Genomic DNA, 19,017 nt, shown 5'->3' on the forward strand with positions numbered 1-19,017 from the left:
ATTTGTTACCTAGTTCACTGACAGAGATGGAGAAGTGGATGCAGGACATCAAGATGGCGATAGAGACGGCAAAGACCAGCAACGGTCCCACGTCGGACGTGCTGACCTGCACGCTGACTGATAACAGTAAGTTGGAGGATGAACAAAGAAAACGTATTGAACTATTACGATATTTGTGCTCGGACATTGACATTTGTGAACGTTTTGCTGTGAGAAAGAAACGGTAGGTGAGCAGAACAGCTGAGACCCCGGGTCCATGTTGATTTCAGGATGATCTGACGCTGTCTGTGTTTAAGCTCCTCTCTCCCCTCACCAACCCTCCCGCTCCTTGTCCAGCTCTAACCACCTCCTGACTTTCCCAGAATGCCCGGAGGACTCCTCGGCGGAGGCAGAGTCCGAGGACGACACGTCAGCTTTAAATACGTCGCTGGAGAAGCCCGCACCTCACCGTGGCAATACCATGGTGCACGTGTGCTGGCACAGGAGCACCAGTGTGTCCATGGTGGACTTTAGCATAGCTGTGGAGGTATCGGCCAAAGCTCAGACATGCCCTTCCTCCTTTTTCTTCTCCTCCTCCTCTTCCTGCTGTCCTGCTGTTTTCTTCCTCTGTTTCCCAGTCTGTGCTGTATATCTGGATTGATTCTGGTCTCTCACTTGGAACAGTGTCCTTCTGTGCTCCTCTGGAATTAACCTGTTTCCTTGGATTAAACAATTAGCTATCAAGAACCAACAGGAAATTTCACTTCAGTAATTTTTTGAAAACAAAAAATTATTTTGTAGAAAAAAAAATGGTGGGAAGTTCAACGTAGAACGTCAGCAACTTTAAAAACACACAAACAAATTACCCATTTTTTATATATATTTTATGATTTATTTTTTTTTAATTAAAATATGACACACTGTACCTTACTGAACAAACATTTTCACATTTGGTTACAATCAAAAACCCAACTGTCTTGTTTTGTGATTTTAATTAATATACCGACACAAAGTGCAGCATAGTTTTGAGATGGAAAGGAAATGGATCTATGTTTTCAATTTCAAGATACTGGTGTTTTTTTTGTTTTTGTTTGTTTTTTTCAATTTACTTTCAATTTACTTTTACAGAAACTCTATCCAATTTGACTGACGTACTTTTATCAGTCAGATTGGATAAAGAGCTTCTGTAAAAGTGCCTTTCAAGTCTCGCCAAAGATTCCCAAATGGATTTGGGTTCTCGGTCTGAACTTCTCCATTGCAGCTCTGGTTGCACGTTTTGTGTTGTTCCTGCTGCTGAAAGTGGAACGTCTACACCAGTTTGAATTTTTTGCAGGCTCTAGCAGGTTTTCTTCCGTTATTTCCCTGTGTTTAGATTCCCTCTCCCAGAATAAGAAAACCACCCCCACAGCATTCTTCTGCCACCACCGAGGTGGTGTGCTCAAGGTGATCTGCTGGATTAGTTTTCCACCACACAAAACCTTTTGGATGGAGGCCAAAAAACTTCAAGTGGACAGACATGCCTTAGTACCTTTTCAGGTGTGTCACAGTATTTCTATTTTTGGATTAAAAAAAAATAGAAATACTATTTGGGAGTATCAGAGTGGTGGGTTTTTGAATTTAAATACACCCCACACTTTCCAGATATTTATTTAATAAACAACAACAACAAAAACAAACGATTTTACCTTTTCCTTCCCTTCACCATTATGCTCTTTGTGTTGGTGCATCACAGAAGTGACAAAAGTCAGAGGCATACATACTCCCATATAAGAACCAATTTTGAAATATTTTAAGGAAAACAATCGTTTTCACTTTATGGATTTTAAACATTTTCTCTTTGTGTACTCACCAAAACAACTGCAGATGCCAAATTTTCCACATTTAAAAAAAAACTTTTTATTTACAACCCAGTTATCTGAAATATTCTCTCTGGTGAAAAATGTGCATTTAGACTTAACACGCTAAGAGTTGCTTAGGTATTTTTAAATGACTTTAATGTCGATCATCATGTGCAGTCAGCAAGGTTGCCGTTTGAACTTTTCCCTCATGTGGCAAAGAGCGCTCAGTGTGATGTCCGGATCTAAACTCGGAGCTGCTGCTCTACTTGCTTTCTTGCTCCTTCTTGAACATAATATCTCTGACTGTCTCTAACTGAAAGCACTATGTTGGTTTGTTGAATGTTCTTGTCCTACATTAACAGAAAGGATCTTGATTTGTGAGGTAGTGTCCTGCACCAGTTCTGCTCTCCCTCTGTCGTCGTAACAATGTCCTCTTCACAGCTTTGCCTGGACACACTGTCTGCCTTGGTGTTAACCCCTGCCACTGCATGCTTATGTGTAACCTACTCAGTTTCTGTGTTTCTGTCCCTCCCGCCCTCTCTGTCTGTTTCTCTCTCTCACATCTGTGCATTCCTCCGTGATAGAGGAGCCTAGTCCAGTCAGGGACAAAAAGGCCCCGAATGGCCAGGGACCTGTGCCTCTGTCTGTTATCTGCTGGTACCGAGTTCAGAGCCTCTCCTTTAGCGAATCCTGCAGGAGTCTAGAGGTAAAAGAGCCAGGCAGACAGGAAAGGCACCTGTTTGTGTGCTTGAGGTGCCGACAAAATGTTTTTCCAAGTTTTACACGTTTGCTTTTCTTTCAGAATCATCACAGAGTTGAGTCAACCTGTGTTTTTTTTTTTTTCTCCAACCCTAAAAAAACAGATCAGGCGTTGAAGTGTGACATAGGGGAATAACAGATTTAAGAGTGGAAAATATTACATGTCAGGACGAATATGGGGAGTGTTCGCCTGTATTCAGATGAATACATTAGATAAGGTTTTTATCTTACACTTAAAAGATTCAAATAATTTCAGATGCATTTCTAATGATTATTTTATTTATTAAGGAAAACAGCTGTCTATAATATGAAAAATGAATAGCTTGTTTGACTAATGAATTGAACGGATTAAAAAATATTGAAGTTAGCTAAAATATCTCATATCCTGCCCCAGTCTAAAGAAAATAAGCACTCAATAGACTTATGTAGAAAATGTCTTTTCTTTTTCCAACTTCAGTTCTTGTTTTCTACCAGCCATGTCACGTCTAATAAAATATAGTAGAGATCCAGTTTATTTCTAACAAGACATGCAGTTGTTAGGCTCTTTTAAATATGAAACATTTCCCAAAAAGACTTCTATTTCTGTGCCTCAATTATTTTCTAAAACAAAAAATGTAAAATGTCTTTATTCCTTTCAAGAAAAGTAGGAGTTTGACTAAACAAGTAGGTTATTTATGTAGCAAATAAGATCAAATCTAAAAGGGGTGATTTACAGAACCATGACATTTTTATCTAGGTAGTTTACAGTGTATCTTGAAAGTAACCAGAGCTTACCCTTTGTTCTACATGTTGTTTTGTTACAGCCGTATTATTAAAATAGTTCAATTATTTAAATTAAGACCAAATGCACTGTAAAAATCTGCTATGGAAAAGAGAAAGAAATAAGAAGCTACCTTATGTGTTAGGACTGTTTTGATTTTTATTTGGTTTTGGCAGAAAAGATTGAGAAAGGATTACATAGAATATGAGGAAACAGCACTATTTAACCAACAACAGGTTTATTTCTTGTACACATGTTTCGAATTAGCTTAAATGTGACTTTTTCTTCATATTTTTTTGTTGACCGGTGTCGTCGTGTCACTTCCTAATTAAACATGTTCCTGTCCTGTTTTGACCAGAATCAGCTGTCGGGAAACCTGCTGCGAAAGTTCAAGAACAGCAACGGGTGGCAGAAGCTGTGGGTGGTCTTCACCAACTTCAGTCTGTTTTTCTACAAATCTCACCAGGTGACTAACAAACACAGGTCAATGCTGTTTGCACAGTGAACCCTTCCACTTCTCTCTCTCTCCTGCCGTTTCCCCCTCCTCCAGCATCACATCTCGGTGCAGAATATCAGATAGAGGTGCCATGTTAGCTGCGAACACATGTTCCCGTGCAGGATTTTTATTCTTGCTTCCCTGACACAAAAAAAAGTGTTGGGGAACAACATTTGACCTGAGTTTAGTCAGGGTCACTTTGCAGACCAGAAAACTACGGAGAACATGGAATTGAATTCAATTCCCAGGTCTGAAAAAGGTATTGGTGTTTCCAAAGGGTATTCCCTTTTTTATCCACCTTACAGTCTCCAGGTTTTGCAGCCTCTATATAATCTGGCCACTGTAGAAGTATTTGCAATGGGTTTATTGCAAACTTTGTATTTATATTTCCAAAACAAAGCTGTTGTTTGTTTGCTTTTAACCAACCTAAAAAAGTACATTTTGAAATTCTTTCTATGGAATCTTCCCACAGGATGATTATCCTTTGGCCAGCCTCCCTCTGCTGGGATACTCGGTCACTGTTCCCGCTGAAAATGAAAACATTCACAAGGACTACGTCTTCAAGCTACATTTTAAGTCTCATGTGTACTACTTCAGATCGGAAAGTGAATACACTTTTGAGAGGTAACTCTGTACTCTTTTTTTAAAATTCATCCTTAGTGTTTGATTCGTTTCTCTAATAAGTCCTAATTCGCTGGCAGGTGGATGGAGGTCATTCGCAGTGCTACGGTCTCCTCCAGCCAGGCCCGCCTCCTGAACAGCAAAGATCCCCACCCTCACTGATTCAGTCGGAGTTGATTTTTTTTTCCCCCCCGTATCACATATGGGTGGCATCTGCCCGTCTCGTCCTGCCCCGTCCCTCAGCGACACTTTGCTTTCCTTCTCTACACATCTGGGACATTTATACATGTGTACATGCACACTTTGTGCTCTTTACTTTTTAATGCTTTAAATGGTGACACGTCCGCTGGTTTAGACTGCATCAGAGACTGCGTTTTTATTCTCCAACTCTAAAACCTCTTTTTAACGGATGTCATTTTATACAGCTTTTCTAACGGTCTGAATCACTTTCCAGACTCTGGTTTTACATTTTGTCATTTTTGCAGCGGGAACACGTGATGTAGACTCTTTCTTAGGCGGTAAAACTTCTCCCAGCGTTGTCAGTTTTGTTTTGAGCTTGAAAGTTCTGAGCTGCATTGTCAGTGCCAAATTGGTTTGTAGCAACGTCAGGGACTTTTTAAGGAGTAGGATGGGTCCCCCTGTCTGCTCATAAGAAACAGACCACCCTTTAACTGTAAAAGCTCTGCTCCCAGCTGGCCCAGCACAACATTGTTGTTGAAGAAATGGATGAAAGCATAAAATTATTTTACTACCAGTGGTAGCTGCCATCATCACAAATGCTGTCTTAAATAAAGTCATTCTTCTACTTGCTGATCTTCATTCTATGGAAACTGAGTATTTTTTTTTAAACCCTGGAGTTATTCAGCTGGATGGGACACGATGATGTCTGTTCATAATTGCTGCATTTTGAGGGAATGTGGAACTGAAAGCTGTAAGGATTGTGTGTGTGAAAGAGAAACAAAGTCAAAACTTTCAGATCAAAACCATTCGTCATCCTGACTCCTGCGTACAGGTGTTGTTATGGTCCTGAATGAGTGAAGATATGCAACTAAGTGTTATGGAATGGAAAAATTATGATTCAGCTTGGAAGTTTCTGTTTTTATTTTTGTGTGTGTGTATGCTTTTGGTTTTTGAGACAAGAAGGTTTTTGGAAATTAAAGCAATACATACTTAACCAAGCTCAGATTTTTATTTTTTTACTTTTATTTTGGAAGCAGGCAGAATGGTTTATGTTATCAGAACAGTACAGTGACAATTTTTGACGATATGACCTGCAGATGGCGAAAATGTTGCTTCACAGCAGCCAAAGCTACAGGAATGCACTCTTGAGTTTTCTTCTTTAAATAGTTGCATTACATTTAAGGTAATAGCTCCATATTGATAATAACTAATCGTAACATGACATTTACACAATTCAACTGAAAAATAAACATCTGTCCAGAGGAAAATTTATTTAGAATTTGAAAGAAATTGTCTCAGTATTGTTAATATCCGCAGTTCTGACACCAGTTCATTGTCTCAGGTCATGAGAATGTCAGAAGTAACTTTCCGGTTTTATTGCACTAAACCAGGTGAAAAGACTGTACAAAATCCCAAGTTATGCAGTCAAGACTTGCGTTTGAGTTTATTAAACTCTAGTAATTTTTCAATGTTGTTGTTCCCACAACTGTCCAGGAGAGGGCAGTATTCGTCTAAACAATTTTAATTAGATGCTGAGCCAAGGTTTTTGAGATACTACTATATCAAGGATTTCTTCGATGGGAAGCATGAAATGACATGGACAGTCATTTCTTTGTCATTGCTTAAAATTGGAAAGAAGAGGGACATATCATTCAGGTGCAGCTTGTACAAGTCAAGTGGGTGTGAGAAAATAGCTCAGCTATATAAATAATCAAAAAAGTTTAAAACCAAGACTATAAATCAGATGGGAAAATCCTCCAAAATCCACAAAATTGCAGTGCATTGCTCAGAGATTTTTATTTTATTTTAAATAATTCATTTCCAGGATATTTTCGTCCTTCCAGGGAATGCCAATAAACATTGAGGGCATGTTTTGTTACAGTGTGTATAACCATCTTTTATTCAACTGCTTGCTTTATCTTTAGGTGAGGGGAGGAGCACATTTACAACGAAGTCTGAGACAAATGAAGGCAGATAGGACAGAGGGATCCAGAAAAACTTGGCATCCCAGCCAGCTCCATAACGTGTGCGCGGATGCTGAGCAGTGAGAGCATGCTCCATGCACCAGGTAACCTTGGAGATATCCGGAGAGCACAAGATGTTCATAGAGAAGCCCTGCATTCTTATATCTGTAAAAAAAAAATCAAGATTTGGTGAATTAAAAGTTATTTACTTATTTGAGAATTTAAACGAGCCGCTTTTCTACTCACAGTCATCTAAATATGTGGCACCGTATGAGTCCTTAACGTCTTGAGGAAGGCGCGCCCACAGCCTTTTCAAGTCAGCATTGATGAGATCTACACTGGTCACACCGGTCTTGAAGAAACCTGGCTCAATGATGCTCACTTTTATACCGAAGTGCTGCATGTCCCTCCTGAGAAGATAAAGACAACATCTTTAGTCCCATGTGGACGATTGTCTCAAATTCATCTCAAACCACAACAAGACCAATGACATGCTCAATGGCATGAGCATATAATTAGTTGACTAAAATACTTATACTCACAATAATTTTTTTTATTAAAAAAATTAAAATACCCAAAATATCAGCCAGAAACATCGAGGGGATGTCACTGCGGGAGATGTCAATGCCAGTATTATCTGTTGATCTAACTACTGTAGATTTCATGTTCCTTGAGAAACGATCATCGCCTCTTAGTTGAAACACATTAAACAAGACTCCTTTTCTACATGTCCAGGTCAGTTTTGACTTTTTCCACCCTTAGAGACAGTTTGTGACCCACATCAGGCGTTTCCTTTTCCTCAAGTATTTTGTTTACAGCAGACATTTGCTCTCTTCTAACCTTAGTGGAGCTGTTTTTAAAAAAATAACTGGATCTTTTAATCTGTCGATAAATCTGGCAAAACTATCCAGGTTAGCAAGCCACATCTCTCACCTCTAATTTAAACACCTCAAATGCAGAGAATGTTTTCATTTCTCTACCTGAGACTGTCAGAAAAAGCTTCCACACCCCATTTGGACAGACAGTATCCTCCACCGGTGAGCGACAGCCTCCCCAAAATGCTGGCCACGTTCACCACTCTGCCCTTGGCTTTCTTCAGGAGAGGCAGAAACTGCAGGGTTACATCAATAACCCCGATCAGATTTACATCCAACACCTTTGCAAAGTCCTCCAGCTGCATCCATTCTGTCGGTCCAATGGGAACCGACCTGCCAGCATTATTTACCAGCCCCCAGAGGCCTGCGGGGGAAAACAGAGGATAATCAGCTAATGGCACTAAAAACTCAGAAAACAAAGCTCTCCTGCAAAAGACGACCTTAAAATGTTCTTTGATTTCTTGCAGTTTGCCATTTATATCATTCTATCTGAAGTTATCTGTCCAAAGTTGTGTAGGTATGACAAATTTAATGAGCACAATACATGTCACATAACTAGTTTGAAGCAAAAAAAAAAAAAAAAGCATCTGTGAAAATGTTCAAGTCTTGTCAAAAAATGTCAAATAAAATTTGATCTAGGTTACATGAATATGCTTTTCTGTTGGAAGCAGAACCCTCTTTCCAATCTTAAGTCTGTTTCAGCCTTTAGCTCCTGTTTTCCTAGTATTATGCTGTATTTAGCTTTTTGTGTATTTTACCATCACCTACTTCTATGCTCATGCTGAGGAAAAGCATTCCCACAGCATGATGCTGCTACCACGTTTTTCCACACTTAGAATGGCATTTACTCCATTTCTGGTGATCAAAGTGCGTACACAAAGTTCTCTGTCACTTTCACTACAATTGGTACCCCTGCAGTGGTCCATCCCCGCTCACCTCGCTCCCCCACCTCTCTCCTCACAAACTCCACGACACTCCGGATGCTCGCGCTGTCTGTAACATTCAGCAAGAGGGTCTTCAGTCTGGGGCTTGTCGCTGCTGCCAAATCTGCAGCACCTTTCTCTGTTAGACATCCAGCTATGACCCTGAAGCCTTTCTGGTCCAGCTGTCTGGCCAGGAGGTTCCCAAAGCCACTGTCACAGCCAGTGATGAACACATGCTTCTGACTGAAACCACCAATCCTGTAGGAATCTCTGATGTACCAGCGGACAGCAGCGTAGCAGGCCAGAAGTAACACACAGGTTAAAACCAAATTTGACAGAAGAACCTGAGACAAAAAAAATATTAAGATGCCAGTTTATATACATATGTCAGAGAGGGAGCGAAGAGACGAAGATGTGGTGCGAAGATCAAATAAAAATAAACCTACCTCAACAAAACCGCTCACTGCTTCATCAACTTGCACCTAAGAGGATAAGACTTTAAATGACTCAGTCATTGAATCAATTCAGTTTTCTCTTACAGCGTGACAATTTTGTCATGTTGGTCAAAATCATGTCAAAAATACTTACCAAATTATAATTGCATTAATAAATTAATGCAATGTTTTTGTAGCTCAAGAATCAACTAAATATGCAATATTTTCATTAATATTTTCATTTATTATGCGCTTTCCAGGCACATGGTGCTGTTTTACCTTCAGTCACACACACACACACACATTAAATACAATTATATAATATTATATCCAACTTTTTGTATGATCTTTTTTTCCTCATTGTTTTCTTACTGTTTCGTGTTTTTTACTGACAATGAGCTGTGAGGTTGTTCATATTGCATCCTGCGGTCCCCTGTTTTAACTTAGTCCAAAACCATAAAAGAGAGGGTGGGAGGCGTGGGACATTGAACACACAACAGGGATTCCACATAGTAATAGCAGCTCACTTCTTGGGCTGCAACAAGTTTTAAGGTACATTTCTAAAATTGATAAGTTTAGCTTGTTAAAATCCATGTTAAGTCATTTCACCAATTAATTGTACAACACACTAAAAGGAGTTTATCCAAAATACTGGACAACTGGGTCTATATAAGACATCATAAGCATGTATTTTATCATTAGTAGACTTCTGGTGACAAAAAAGTGGAATTTTATAGATTTTTATTACATCATAGCAAAGCAGTCATATTTTGACATTTAAAAACACAGAATTAGTTTCTATATTCCTTTTTATACAATACATAGAAAATCCCTATTTGCTTTATTATGACAAAGCCAAAACAAACTGAAGAAGCTAACTGTGCTTTCATTGAATTTTTTTCAACTTCTATGCATGAAAAGTCAAACTGTAAAAGATACAACTATTCAGAATAAACTGATTGGAGGCGTCACAAATTATACTCGATCTACAAACTGTAATACTTGCACCTCTGTGCTTTATCAGCATGTAGAAAACAATCAGCCTGGTCCAAGTGTATAAAGAAACAAAGGGAATAACGTCAAAAATATTCTTGTTTTGTGCACCACATCATCATTCTACTGGAAAGCCAACACCAAGAAACCTCGATGCAACTGCTTTCATCTTCCACCAGAGGGCAGCAAATTTCAGTAAAAAATGTTTTTCTTTAAAAGTAAAAAAAAATCCTACATTTACCTCTGAACGAGTTTTTGATGATCATCACAGTTGATCATTTCCAACACGAGCACCAACAAATATGAAAATAAGAATAATGTAAACATACCATGGTTACAGCTCTCCAGAAGTAGCCGCTTCTCACCTTCAACTGTACAAATTAACCGAGCAAAACTTAAACTTGCCGGTGAAGTTTGCCGCTTTATCTGTAGAGTCAAGGTCCATAGCAAATATAAGAGAAGGAGTAAATGGTTCACCAGCATGGACTTGTGAAAGAGACCAAACAAGATTACATAACTCTGTTTTGATAACCGCGTTCCCTTTACCTCCAAAAACCACTGACTTGGTCGAGAGCAAAGGTTACACAGCCCCAGTAACGCGTTACTAAGTTACTTAGTCTGACTACCGGTAGTCAGACTAAGTAACTGTAGTCTGAGTACTGGATTTGAACTCGTTAATTACTCGTTACTGAAAAAAGTGGCCCGACGTCAGTAACGCCTTACTGACGCGTTACTGACGTCCCGCTGTCTTTGTTAATGTCAATATATTACCTGTGAATGACGTCGAGTTTCGCTTTGCGCTCCAGAAAACTGCAAACATCGAGACTAATACGAACAGCGCAATAATGTGAAAACAGCCACGAATGAACGAGTTCGTAAAGTTGTGCAACTAAACGCCATTATATTTAGTAATATTAAGATAAGTGTCACAAATCTATGCAGCGGGACATCTGAGTCGTGGAGCCGCAGGAGGAGCGCTGTGAGCTGCGCTCTGACACCAAACGCAGGGCCGTAACGCAGAACCTGGACGATGGGGCGGGGAGGGAGGAAGGAGGAGGAGGAGGTTGGGGGTCAAATATCCTATTTATAGTTTTCCAGACAATACTGGAACACACAAAAACAATTACAAATTACTAAAGTTTTTTTTGTACTGTTTTAACCATTAAACAATCTCCCCTTCAGTTCAACCTTATAAGTGGATGTTACCATTATAAAATAACTTGCAATTAAATATTGGCAAAGATCAATGTAATTATCACAGGTGGCTGAAAGTAACTAAAAAAGTTAATTTTAATGTAACTTAGTTACTTTCCAAATCAAGTAATCAGTAATCTAACTAAGTTACTTTTTCAAGGAGTAATCAGTAATCAGATTAAAGTTACTTTTTCAAAGTAAGTATGCCATCACTGCACAGCACATTATTGTTTCTGTTTACTCTATAACTAATACAGAAACTTTTATTCAAAATACATATGTCATACAGAAAACTTCATTTTCAAGAAAGGGGTGACAGATTATTACAGGACTTGAGACGTAAAGGATGTTGACAAAGTTTGTCAGATGTGTAAAGCTAACATTTAGTGTTGTGAAAATAACACGCACAGGACGTTTGTCAAATCACAGATGCTTTGGGTTTGGGACTGTATCGAAGGAAAAATCCATCTGAAAGCCAAGTTGGCATGTATGACATGGGCAACCAGAGGAACTTGGCATCCCATCCTGGGGAGTAGCGGTAGCGAGGGTGGACGGAGGCGATGGCGTGTTCCATACAGTGGACTACCTTCCTCAGGTCGCTGTCTCGAAACTGCTTGAACCTTTCATCCAGCTGCTCGAGACCTGAAAGACAGTCAATGTTCTGCAGTGGGTGATCCAGACATGATTTAACTTCCATCTTAGGAAAAATAAATAAATAAATAACCATAAAACTGACTGCAAAGCACTTTGGCTGAAGCATGAAATGGCTGATGCATGAATAAAAAAAAAAAAAGGTTTAAAGTGCAAGACCCTGCTCCACTTGGTCAGGGCAGGGTAGTGAAGTTTCAAAGTTTCCTTTTTCACAAGTATTTGTAAATCTAAATCAAACTAGTTTCTGTTTAGCAAAATATGTACTGAAGATTTATCTTTGTACTTTCTGACTCTGAACATTTATCTAATCTACAGTTAAATGCTTAAATGCTTATAAGCAGGGAAGCTAAACTGTAAAAGGTCAAGTTTCGCGTTCAGCCTTCTGTCAGTTCATGAAAAAAAAAACACCTTACATCTGCACTACCATTAATCTTATCTATCTGCTAAATACGTGATTTAAAACAAAAATTTGTGAACTTTTATGAAGCCTTTTTTGAAGATATCCTGTGCAACATGGCTTAAAACTGAAGTACTGCAAATACTTTTTCAAAAGCAAACATAAAATTCAGGTACTTAATGGGCTGCGATGTAAAAAAAAATAGGTTCCAAATAGAGGCATGATTTTGTAAAACCTAAGAACAAGGTTGTTTTTAACCTGTTGAATCTCTGCTGAGCTCCAACAATGGTTTAGATAAGTTTAAAACATTTCAGAAAATGTAAATGCAGATTGATACAATTCAATGCTCCTTAAATGTATAGGTAAGCCTCTAGTCTATATCTATGGATACAAAGGACATTTTAACCACATGCCATTAGGAGTGTGGGCATTTGGGCCTGATTGTTTCTGTAATTAAAAAAAAAAAAAAAAAAAAAAAGGGTAAAGATAAGCGGAGATATTAAAACTCACCTGTCTCCAAGAAAGTATACCCATAGTCATCCTTCAAATCCTGAGGTAATCTGTCCCAAAGGCTCCTGAAGTGTTTTTTCAGTATCACAGTGTCAGTCACACTTGTTTTGAAGAAGCCTGGCTCAATGCACAAAACTTTGACTCCAAATGGTGCCATGTTCAAACTAAAACACAAAAATACACAAAAAAAGAAGGCAATCTCAATCAAGAACAAGGAAAAATAAAAAAATAACAAAACACTGGTCCTTCTTACCGCAGGCTGTCATTAAAGGACTCCACTCCATACTTGGACACACAGTAAGGCCCCCCAAATGGACTGATTCGCCCGAACACACTGGCTACATTTACCACTCTGCCCCTGGCCTTCTTGATGAGAGGGAGCACGCTCAGAGTGACGTCGATCACTCCATTGAGGTTGACGGCTAGCATGGATTTGTAATCGTCAATGGTGAGCCATTCTATGGGACCGGACGGCGTGGCAACTCCAGCGTTGTTCACAACAGCCCACAGACCTGAAACAACATGAGCACAAGATGAACCCTGGGATGGGACTGATAAAACTCACATCAGTGAGCGAATCTGCTGCTTTAGGCTACATCAAAATAACCAGACTGTCTCCGCTAATTATTTCTTCCCAACTTAATCAACTGATAAAAATAAAACTGGGGAGGAAACCACTCACCTTTCTCTCCAACAAGGGTCTTAATGAAAGCCGCCACCTTTTTCACACTTTCAGACTTGCTGACGTCCAGGGAAATGGTTGTCAGCCTTTCGGAGGAGACCTTCTTCAGCGCAGTTTCACCGTTCTCCGTGTAGCAGCCAGCAATCACACAAAAGCCCAGCTTGTCCAGATGTTTGGCCAGGCTGTTCCCAAACCCGGAGTCACAGCCAGTGATGTACACATATTTGTCCCCCTTGTTGGGAACTCTTTTGCTTTCTTTGTACCAGCGGTAGACGTACCAAACAGCCACCAACCCAAGGATATACAAGAACATTGTTTTTATTTCTGGACAAAGGAAACAAAAATAAAATCACAATTGTGTTTCAACGAACAGATGTTCTCATTAGTTCTGCACTGTGCATCTCAAAACTTTGAGACAAAACATTTATAATATCTTCAAAAAGGCAATTAACTTTAGAAATTCAATTCAAACAGTAAACTCATAGATTTATTAAACATTTATTATACATGTTTAATAAATATATTAAACATATACATATATATATATATATATATATATATATATTCACATAGTCTGTGGTTAAAGTGTGTCTGCTGGAGATTGTGCATCTTAATTGATTATTTTCTGTTTATGTACAAGTTGAAGTAAATATCCAGTGTCACAAGCACACTCACAGAGCAAAATGGGAAAATGGCCCTATTGGGGCAATAACTTATAAAAAAAGTTATGTATAAAAAAAAACAAAACAAAGGCAAGCACAGAATGCATATTGCAGTGCAAAGTTATACTTTTCCTTTCCACTCAAATTCCCATCAATATGCTTTGAAGCAACACTCAAAACTCACTACTGGGTTGACATTTCCGTACCAAAAATAATTTCTTGTTGGTCTTGTTGAATATTATTAAAAACGCTGTAAAAACTGAAGCTTGGATTTTTATTAACTCTAAGAAATAATATTCAAAATGAACGTAAATAAAGAATTAAAATATATCACCGTGTTAGGAATTGATACATAATTTTCACATTTCCATTTCACTTTATTAAAATACGTTAAAGATTCTCCATTTCACGGAGCTGCTCCTATAAGTAGATAAAAGCAAAGCATTTAACGTTTTATTAAAGAAATTTAAACTGAAAGAAAAAAATGGAAAAGAGAGGGATAAATTATTCTTGTGCTTAAATATAATTCTAATGTTGCGACAGAGAAATCTGAAGCACGTTTTCTCCTTGCGTGCGTCACGGAAGACCTGTCAGAACAGAGGAAGAAACTGTCAGAGGGAAGTCTGGGTAGGGTTTGTGCAACAGCACAAAAAATGTTGTGCAATAGAAATAACAAAGGCAAATGAGAAGGCAGAGTACTACTATGTAAAGCATCTGATAAGGAAATAAGTTTGTTATCTCTTGTCAGTATTATACACATCACAGAAAGGAAGAGTGTCTAGAGCAGCTATAAATGGCCACTTTGTAAAAGACAATATGTTTCTGTGAGATTCAGAGCAATAAAAATAATAATGAAATCATCTTGTAGTATTAATTCTGTCATAAAACCTGTTTCTTATCAGAGAACAACTATCAGTAAAAACAGTATGTCTCTACAACGACAAGCTACACTTTATGAAAGCCTCTCAGGGTCTGAGCTTAATTAAATGTGGACTTGGTCAACACTGCCATGCGATCTGAACATATATACTCTAAGCCACCACTCTGTGTAATTATAAACAGTAAGTTTAGTTTTTGTGTGTTTAAAAGAGCTGTAAATATGTGCTTCAATGAGAAACACAAGCTTAATGCAGCTCACATTTCTTTAAAGTGAAGGTCAAACGTATTTTCTTACAATGAAAACAAGCAACGTTCTGCACCTTTTTCAGTAGCATGGGTCTGTTGAAAACGATTCTCTGCTCGAACAGGCCTGAAGGGCAGGTCTTACACCCAGCAACATTTCGGACATTACGGGGGAAAAAAGCAAGTATAAGGAAGGCCCCAACTACCACCAAAATCACGTATAGCAAGACAGATTTAATTTAAGAATTCGGGGCAAATTGTTTTCTTGGTGAAAAAGTGTTGCTAAGAGAAGTTGCAAAACCAGTAGCAATTACAAAACTGGTAAAAAAAAATTCAGAACATGTTGGTGCTAGCATCAAACTCTAAGTGCAACTATGTTGAGTCAGATCTACACATCTAATAGTTTACAGATTACTACGTCCTATTTGTATGCAACTGTCACAACTTTCAACTTTAAACTAAAAACTGTTGAATAATTAACGAATTACATTAAATGTCTGAAGTTACAGCAATGTTTCCTCCAACTGAATTAGTATGGTTATTTGTTTACCTTTAAAAAAAAGTCAAATCAACAGATTAAATGCAAATATATTAAAATGAGAAACGTTTCCCACCTATGTCAGAAACACATATGACTGTAAAGTAAAAAAACCTCACAGCAGACATAAAAAGGAAGCAGACAAAAAGAAAACAGTTACATTACTGAGAAAGAATTCTAGCTATGATGAGTATCCCAAACAAAATCCACATGTAAGCATGTTTTTGCAAAGACTCTAAAGGAATATATATCCTCAAAAAAATTAAGAATGCTTGCTTGGACTACGTATTAGATGGGTACTGGCATAAAAGTATGACTTTAAAAGGTTAGGGTTTCAACATAATTAAAATGTTGCATCCTGATGTTCCTTCTGTTAAAAAAAAAAAAAAACAAGATTCCAGATAAGTACTAGAGGCCCAGGGTTTTCCCCGACTGTGTGTAACAAAGAGTAACGCGGCGTTCCTCCTTCAAGGCCTGTTGCTGTACTCTGCTGGTCAGCTTAAGGTAACATTTTAGAAGCAACTGGCAAGCTACAAATGACATGTATGTTACCTCCCTGCCTGGAGGCTCAAGCAGAGCAGGAAGCTGAACTAATTATTAGCCAATATCATTCTGTTACACACCCAGTCGCACAATGGGGGAAAAAAAAAGAATTCTGTGCAACTACCAAGCTTTGCAGAAAATAATTATGATACTCAACATGCTATTTTTTTTTTTGCATTTTGTTTACATAGGTCTTAAATAAAAGTAATTAGATTATGCAATGCTGCATTGTTTAAAAATTTTTATACACGCAACTTTAAAGCTTCAAAACATGATACCTCAGATCAGCCTATGGTTAGCCTGGGCAGCTTCAGGATGGCAACCAGTGATGATTGCAAGATGAATTAAAGATTTTTCATTTTAATGAAAACCTGTTTGAACACGTTGGCCTCACCAGTCATTAGGAAAACTAGAGGGGGTTAGAATATTGTAAAAGGCCATCTGCAATAAGACAGGAATTTTGACTATTCCTGTACTCATCAGTGGCCAGTGTGACAGTGCTCTTTTCTGTGGTCATTAACAAAACAGAGACGAACCAAGCCTCGTAAGCTGTGGGTAAAACGCGAAAGATTACAATCCGAGTTTTTCACACGTGCAACTCGGAGCCAGGTAATCTAAAGGCAAAATAACATTTATGTGAAGCTTTTGATTTTTGTGTTGTTTTTCATTTAAAAAAAAAAAAGCAATAGGACAAATCTGAACTCTGCAAGAAAATGTGTGATAAACATTAAGGGCAAAGATTTCTGGAGCAGAAAGATCAGGTTTCCGCATCATGAAGAGGGACTTTGTTATCAGTGCACTGTGTTTGGTTCGTGACATTCTGTAACAGCCAGAAATTCAGCACCAAGATCTTTAAAGGTGTTGAGAGTGAGATCTTAACATGGATACAAAAATCAAGCCCCCAGTGTATGATCATGTTTCTATTGTGTCTTTTTATCCACATTACAATGGGTGAAACACTGCAGTGTTTTTGCTACTTTAAAACATGGGATTCTTGCAGTAAGATGACACCAAGGAAGAAACACTGATGTAACACAGCATTTACATAAACATCCTATAAAAATAATTAAAAAAACAAGGTATAACTTTTATTAAAAACAGTGTTTATTCTTACAGCATTTAAAATGTTATTTGTTGTAATAATAATGTAAGTAAAATGATGATGATTTATCAACTTATGGAATAAACTGTCACTAACTTTATTAGTAGGGCTAATTTTTGCAGAATAGTATACGCTTTCGTCATCCTACTTCTTATAATAGCTGATATTCAGTCAGGCTATTTGCCTGCGAAGAGCCTGCAGTCCTGATCGGAGAGATTGGTAGCACTAATTTAATTTCCAAACACAAGTTTCTATCCGTGAAATATACCTTTTGAGTACAGCAACAGGTCAGGGAGGGGCATTCTGTGCTCCCTTTGCTCCATACAGCTGAAGAAACCCCTGGCAACTCTGGCCCTTTGTATTAAACTACTGTAAGAATGGCATGTGTATCATTGTTTGCCGTTTTAAAAGTATAACTATGTAAAACCTTGATACTGCTTATACAACCCAGGCTTATACAGCAATGCAACCAAAACTGTGAAATGTGTTCCAACACAGCCGCTATATTAATAAATAATATATAAACTCAGAAAACAGACCTGATGGATGAAGCCGAGTTACACATTAATCCTGTAATCCTAAGACTTCTTACATGAGCTGTGCTTGTTGAAACTTGTGAAGATTATCTTGCGTCAGAACCAATATGTCATTAAAATAAAATAAAGGTAAGAAGAAAATAAATTAAAAAAAACTATGGTCCTGCATTTTGTAGGAAAAAAACCCAGCAGTCCTTAATGCTTCCTGAACGCTGCCGAACTTTAAGGCTTGGTAACTGGCTGAACAAGGTTCGGGAGTCACGCAAAAGGGACAGGATGAGAGGAGGCTCATCCAGCATACATCCCGTCAAGTTTAATGAGAGACGGCTGTGTTTGCTATGCGGTCAGATAGTTTGCGCTTCACCGGATACATGTGTAGCGCAAGCTGGATAATCAGGTTGTGTGTCACTTTCTTAATAATGTGTAGGTGAACAACATACTGCACATACTGTAGTAAAAGAACATTTACTTTAGCAGTGCACAAATAGTCAGCAGTCAAGCACATTTGATTAGAAACAGCGTAAATGTTTGTTTGATTTAGCCATGTTATGACAAAGCGGAATTTAATTTTACTGACCAGAAAAAAATATGTCAAGTAAAACTTAGACAGAAGTAGCCTACATTTATTGTTTTAGATTTTTATGCACGCCGAACACGTTATTATTATTATTCTTATTTAAATAAAGATTTTAAGAGACACACTCCAAACAACAGAACTGTCCAAAAACCCCTATTTCTAACTGTATTCAGACTAACGTCCTGTACAATATTTCTTCCGCTGGTCTTCTAGCCAAAAACGTCTAATTTACAAAATCATAAAAAAATATCTTTATACTTACCAGCGTTTTCTACTGCGGTCACTGCATGAATTGGAGATGCAGTCCCAAGAGGAACAGAGAATAAACTGGAAATTGCCGCGAAGTTTGTTTTCACCCGACTTGATTTGGTGACTTTCCACCCTGACTTCCGGCGATGTCAGTAGACATAGCAGATCAGCGCCTCCTACTGGTTGAAATTATAATTACAGTCTTCAAGTGCACTGTGGCTTTCATTCCTCCTCCTATTGAACATTTCACACTTAATATTGGTAAAATATTTGTATGTGAAATGTAGCACTGTACAGGGAAGCATATTAATTATCAGCGCTCCTGGACAAAAAAGATCAAATAAGCCCGAATGTTTAATCTCTTTATTAATCTAGCAGCGCAGAAAGCACATTACTACCTTCATGTGCTCTATACATAAATGTAGTAGCTGT

At 38.2% G+C, this 19,017-nt stretch overlaps 3 protein-coding genes across 5 annotated transcripts in view; 1 reads left to right on the forward strand and 2 right to left on the reverse strand.

The window, feature by feature from the left end:
- The window catches only part of LOC106926438 (FERM, ARHGEF and pleckstrin domain-containing protein 1-like), a 62,746-nt gene extending 57,474 nt beyond the window's left edge, over positions 1-5,272 (forward strand). For all 3 annotated transcript variants that reach the window (XM_088001143.1, XM_088001152.1, XM_088001147.1), the window contains 5 exons: positions 14-126; positions 363-526; positions 3,695-3,802; positions 4,305-4,456; positions 4,534-5,272. In XM_088001143.1, coding sequence (XP_087857269.1) covers positions 14-126; positions 363-526; positions 3,695-3,802; positions 4,305-4,456; positions 4,534-4,615 — 619 coding nt within the window. In that variant the 3' untranslated portion in view covers positions 4,616-5,272. The remainder of the gene's footprint in view (positions 1-13; positions 127-362; positions 527-3,694; positions 3,803-4,304; positions 4,457-4,533) is intronic.
- Positions 5,273-6,405: 1,133 nt separating this feature from the next.
- Positions 6,406-10,241, reverse strand: rdh1 (retinol dehydrogenase 1). The gene is made up of 6 exons (XM_015001388.2): positions 10,152-10,241; positions 8,842-8,877; positions 8,409-8,739; positions 7,578-7,836; positions 6,844-7,007; positions 6,406-6,762 (listed from the first exon to the last, which is right to left on the reverse strand). The coding sequence occupies exons 1-6, from the start codon at positions 10,152-10,154 to the stop codon at positions 6,536-6,538; spliced, it is 1,020 nt and encodes a 339-aa protein (XP_014856874.1). The 5' UTR covers positions 10,155-10,241; the 3' UTR covers positions 6,406-6,535.
- dhrs9 (dehydrogenase/reductase (SDR family) member 9) lies at positions 9,554-18,721 on the reverse strand. The gene is made up of 5 exons (XM_015001391.2): positions 18,599-18,721; positions 13,257-13,580; positions 12,828-13,086; positions 12,575-12,738; positions 9,554-11,658 (listed from the first exon to the last, which is right to left on the reverse strand). The coding sequence occupies exons 2-5, from the start codon at positions 13,567-13,569 to the stop codon at positions 11,435-11,437; spliced, it is 960 nt and encodes a 319-aa protein (XP_014856877.1). The 5' UTR covers positions 13,570-13,580; positions 18,599-18,721; the 3' UTR covers positions 9,554-11,434.
- Between the last annotated feature and the right edge of the window lie 296 nt (positions 18,722-19,017).

This window comes from Poecilia mexicana, unplaced genomic scaffold (genome assembly GCF_051168715.1).
Source record: "Poecilia mexicana isolate PSO_F unplaced genomic scaffold, ASM5116871v1 scaffold_2, whole genome shotgun sequence".
NCBI classification, from domain to species: domain Eukaryota; kingdom Metazoa; phylum Chordata; class Actinopteri; order Cyprinodontiformes; family Poeciliidae; genus Poecilia; species Poecilia mexicana.

Coding starts and splice junctions, on each gene's coding strand:
- dhrs9 (XM_015001391.2), bottom strand. CDS start 13,569: ATGTTCTTGTATATCCTTGGGTTGGTGGCTGTTTGGTACGTCTACCGC. Junction 12,739..12,827: donor TCCTTTAATGACAGCCTGCG/GTAAGAAGGACC, acceptor TTTGTGTTTTAG/TTTGAACATGGCACCATTTG. Junction 11,659..12,574: donor GTATACTTTCTTGGAGACAG/GTGAGTTTTAAT, acceptor ACTGTCTTTCAG/GTCTCGAGCAGCTGGATGAA.
- rdh1 (XM_015001388.2), bottom strand. Junction 8,740..8,841: donor CAGTGAGCGGTTTTGTTGAG/GTAGGTTTATTT, acceptor TTTTTGTCTCAG/GTTCTTCTGTCAAATTTGGT. Junction 7,008..7,577: donor GCTTTTTCTGACAGTCTCAG/GTAGAGAAATGA, acceptor TTATCTTCTCAG/GAGGGACATGCAGCACTTCG.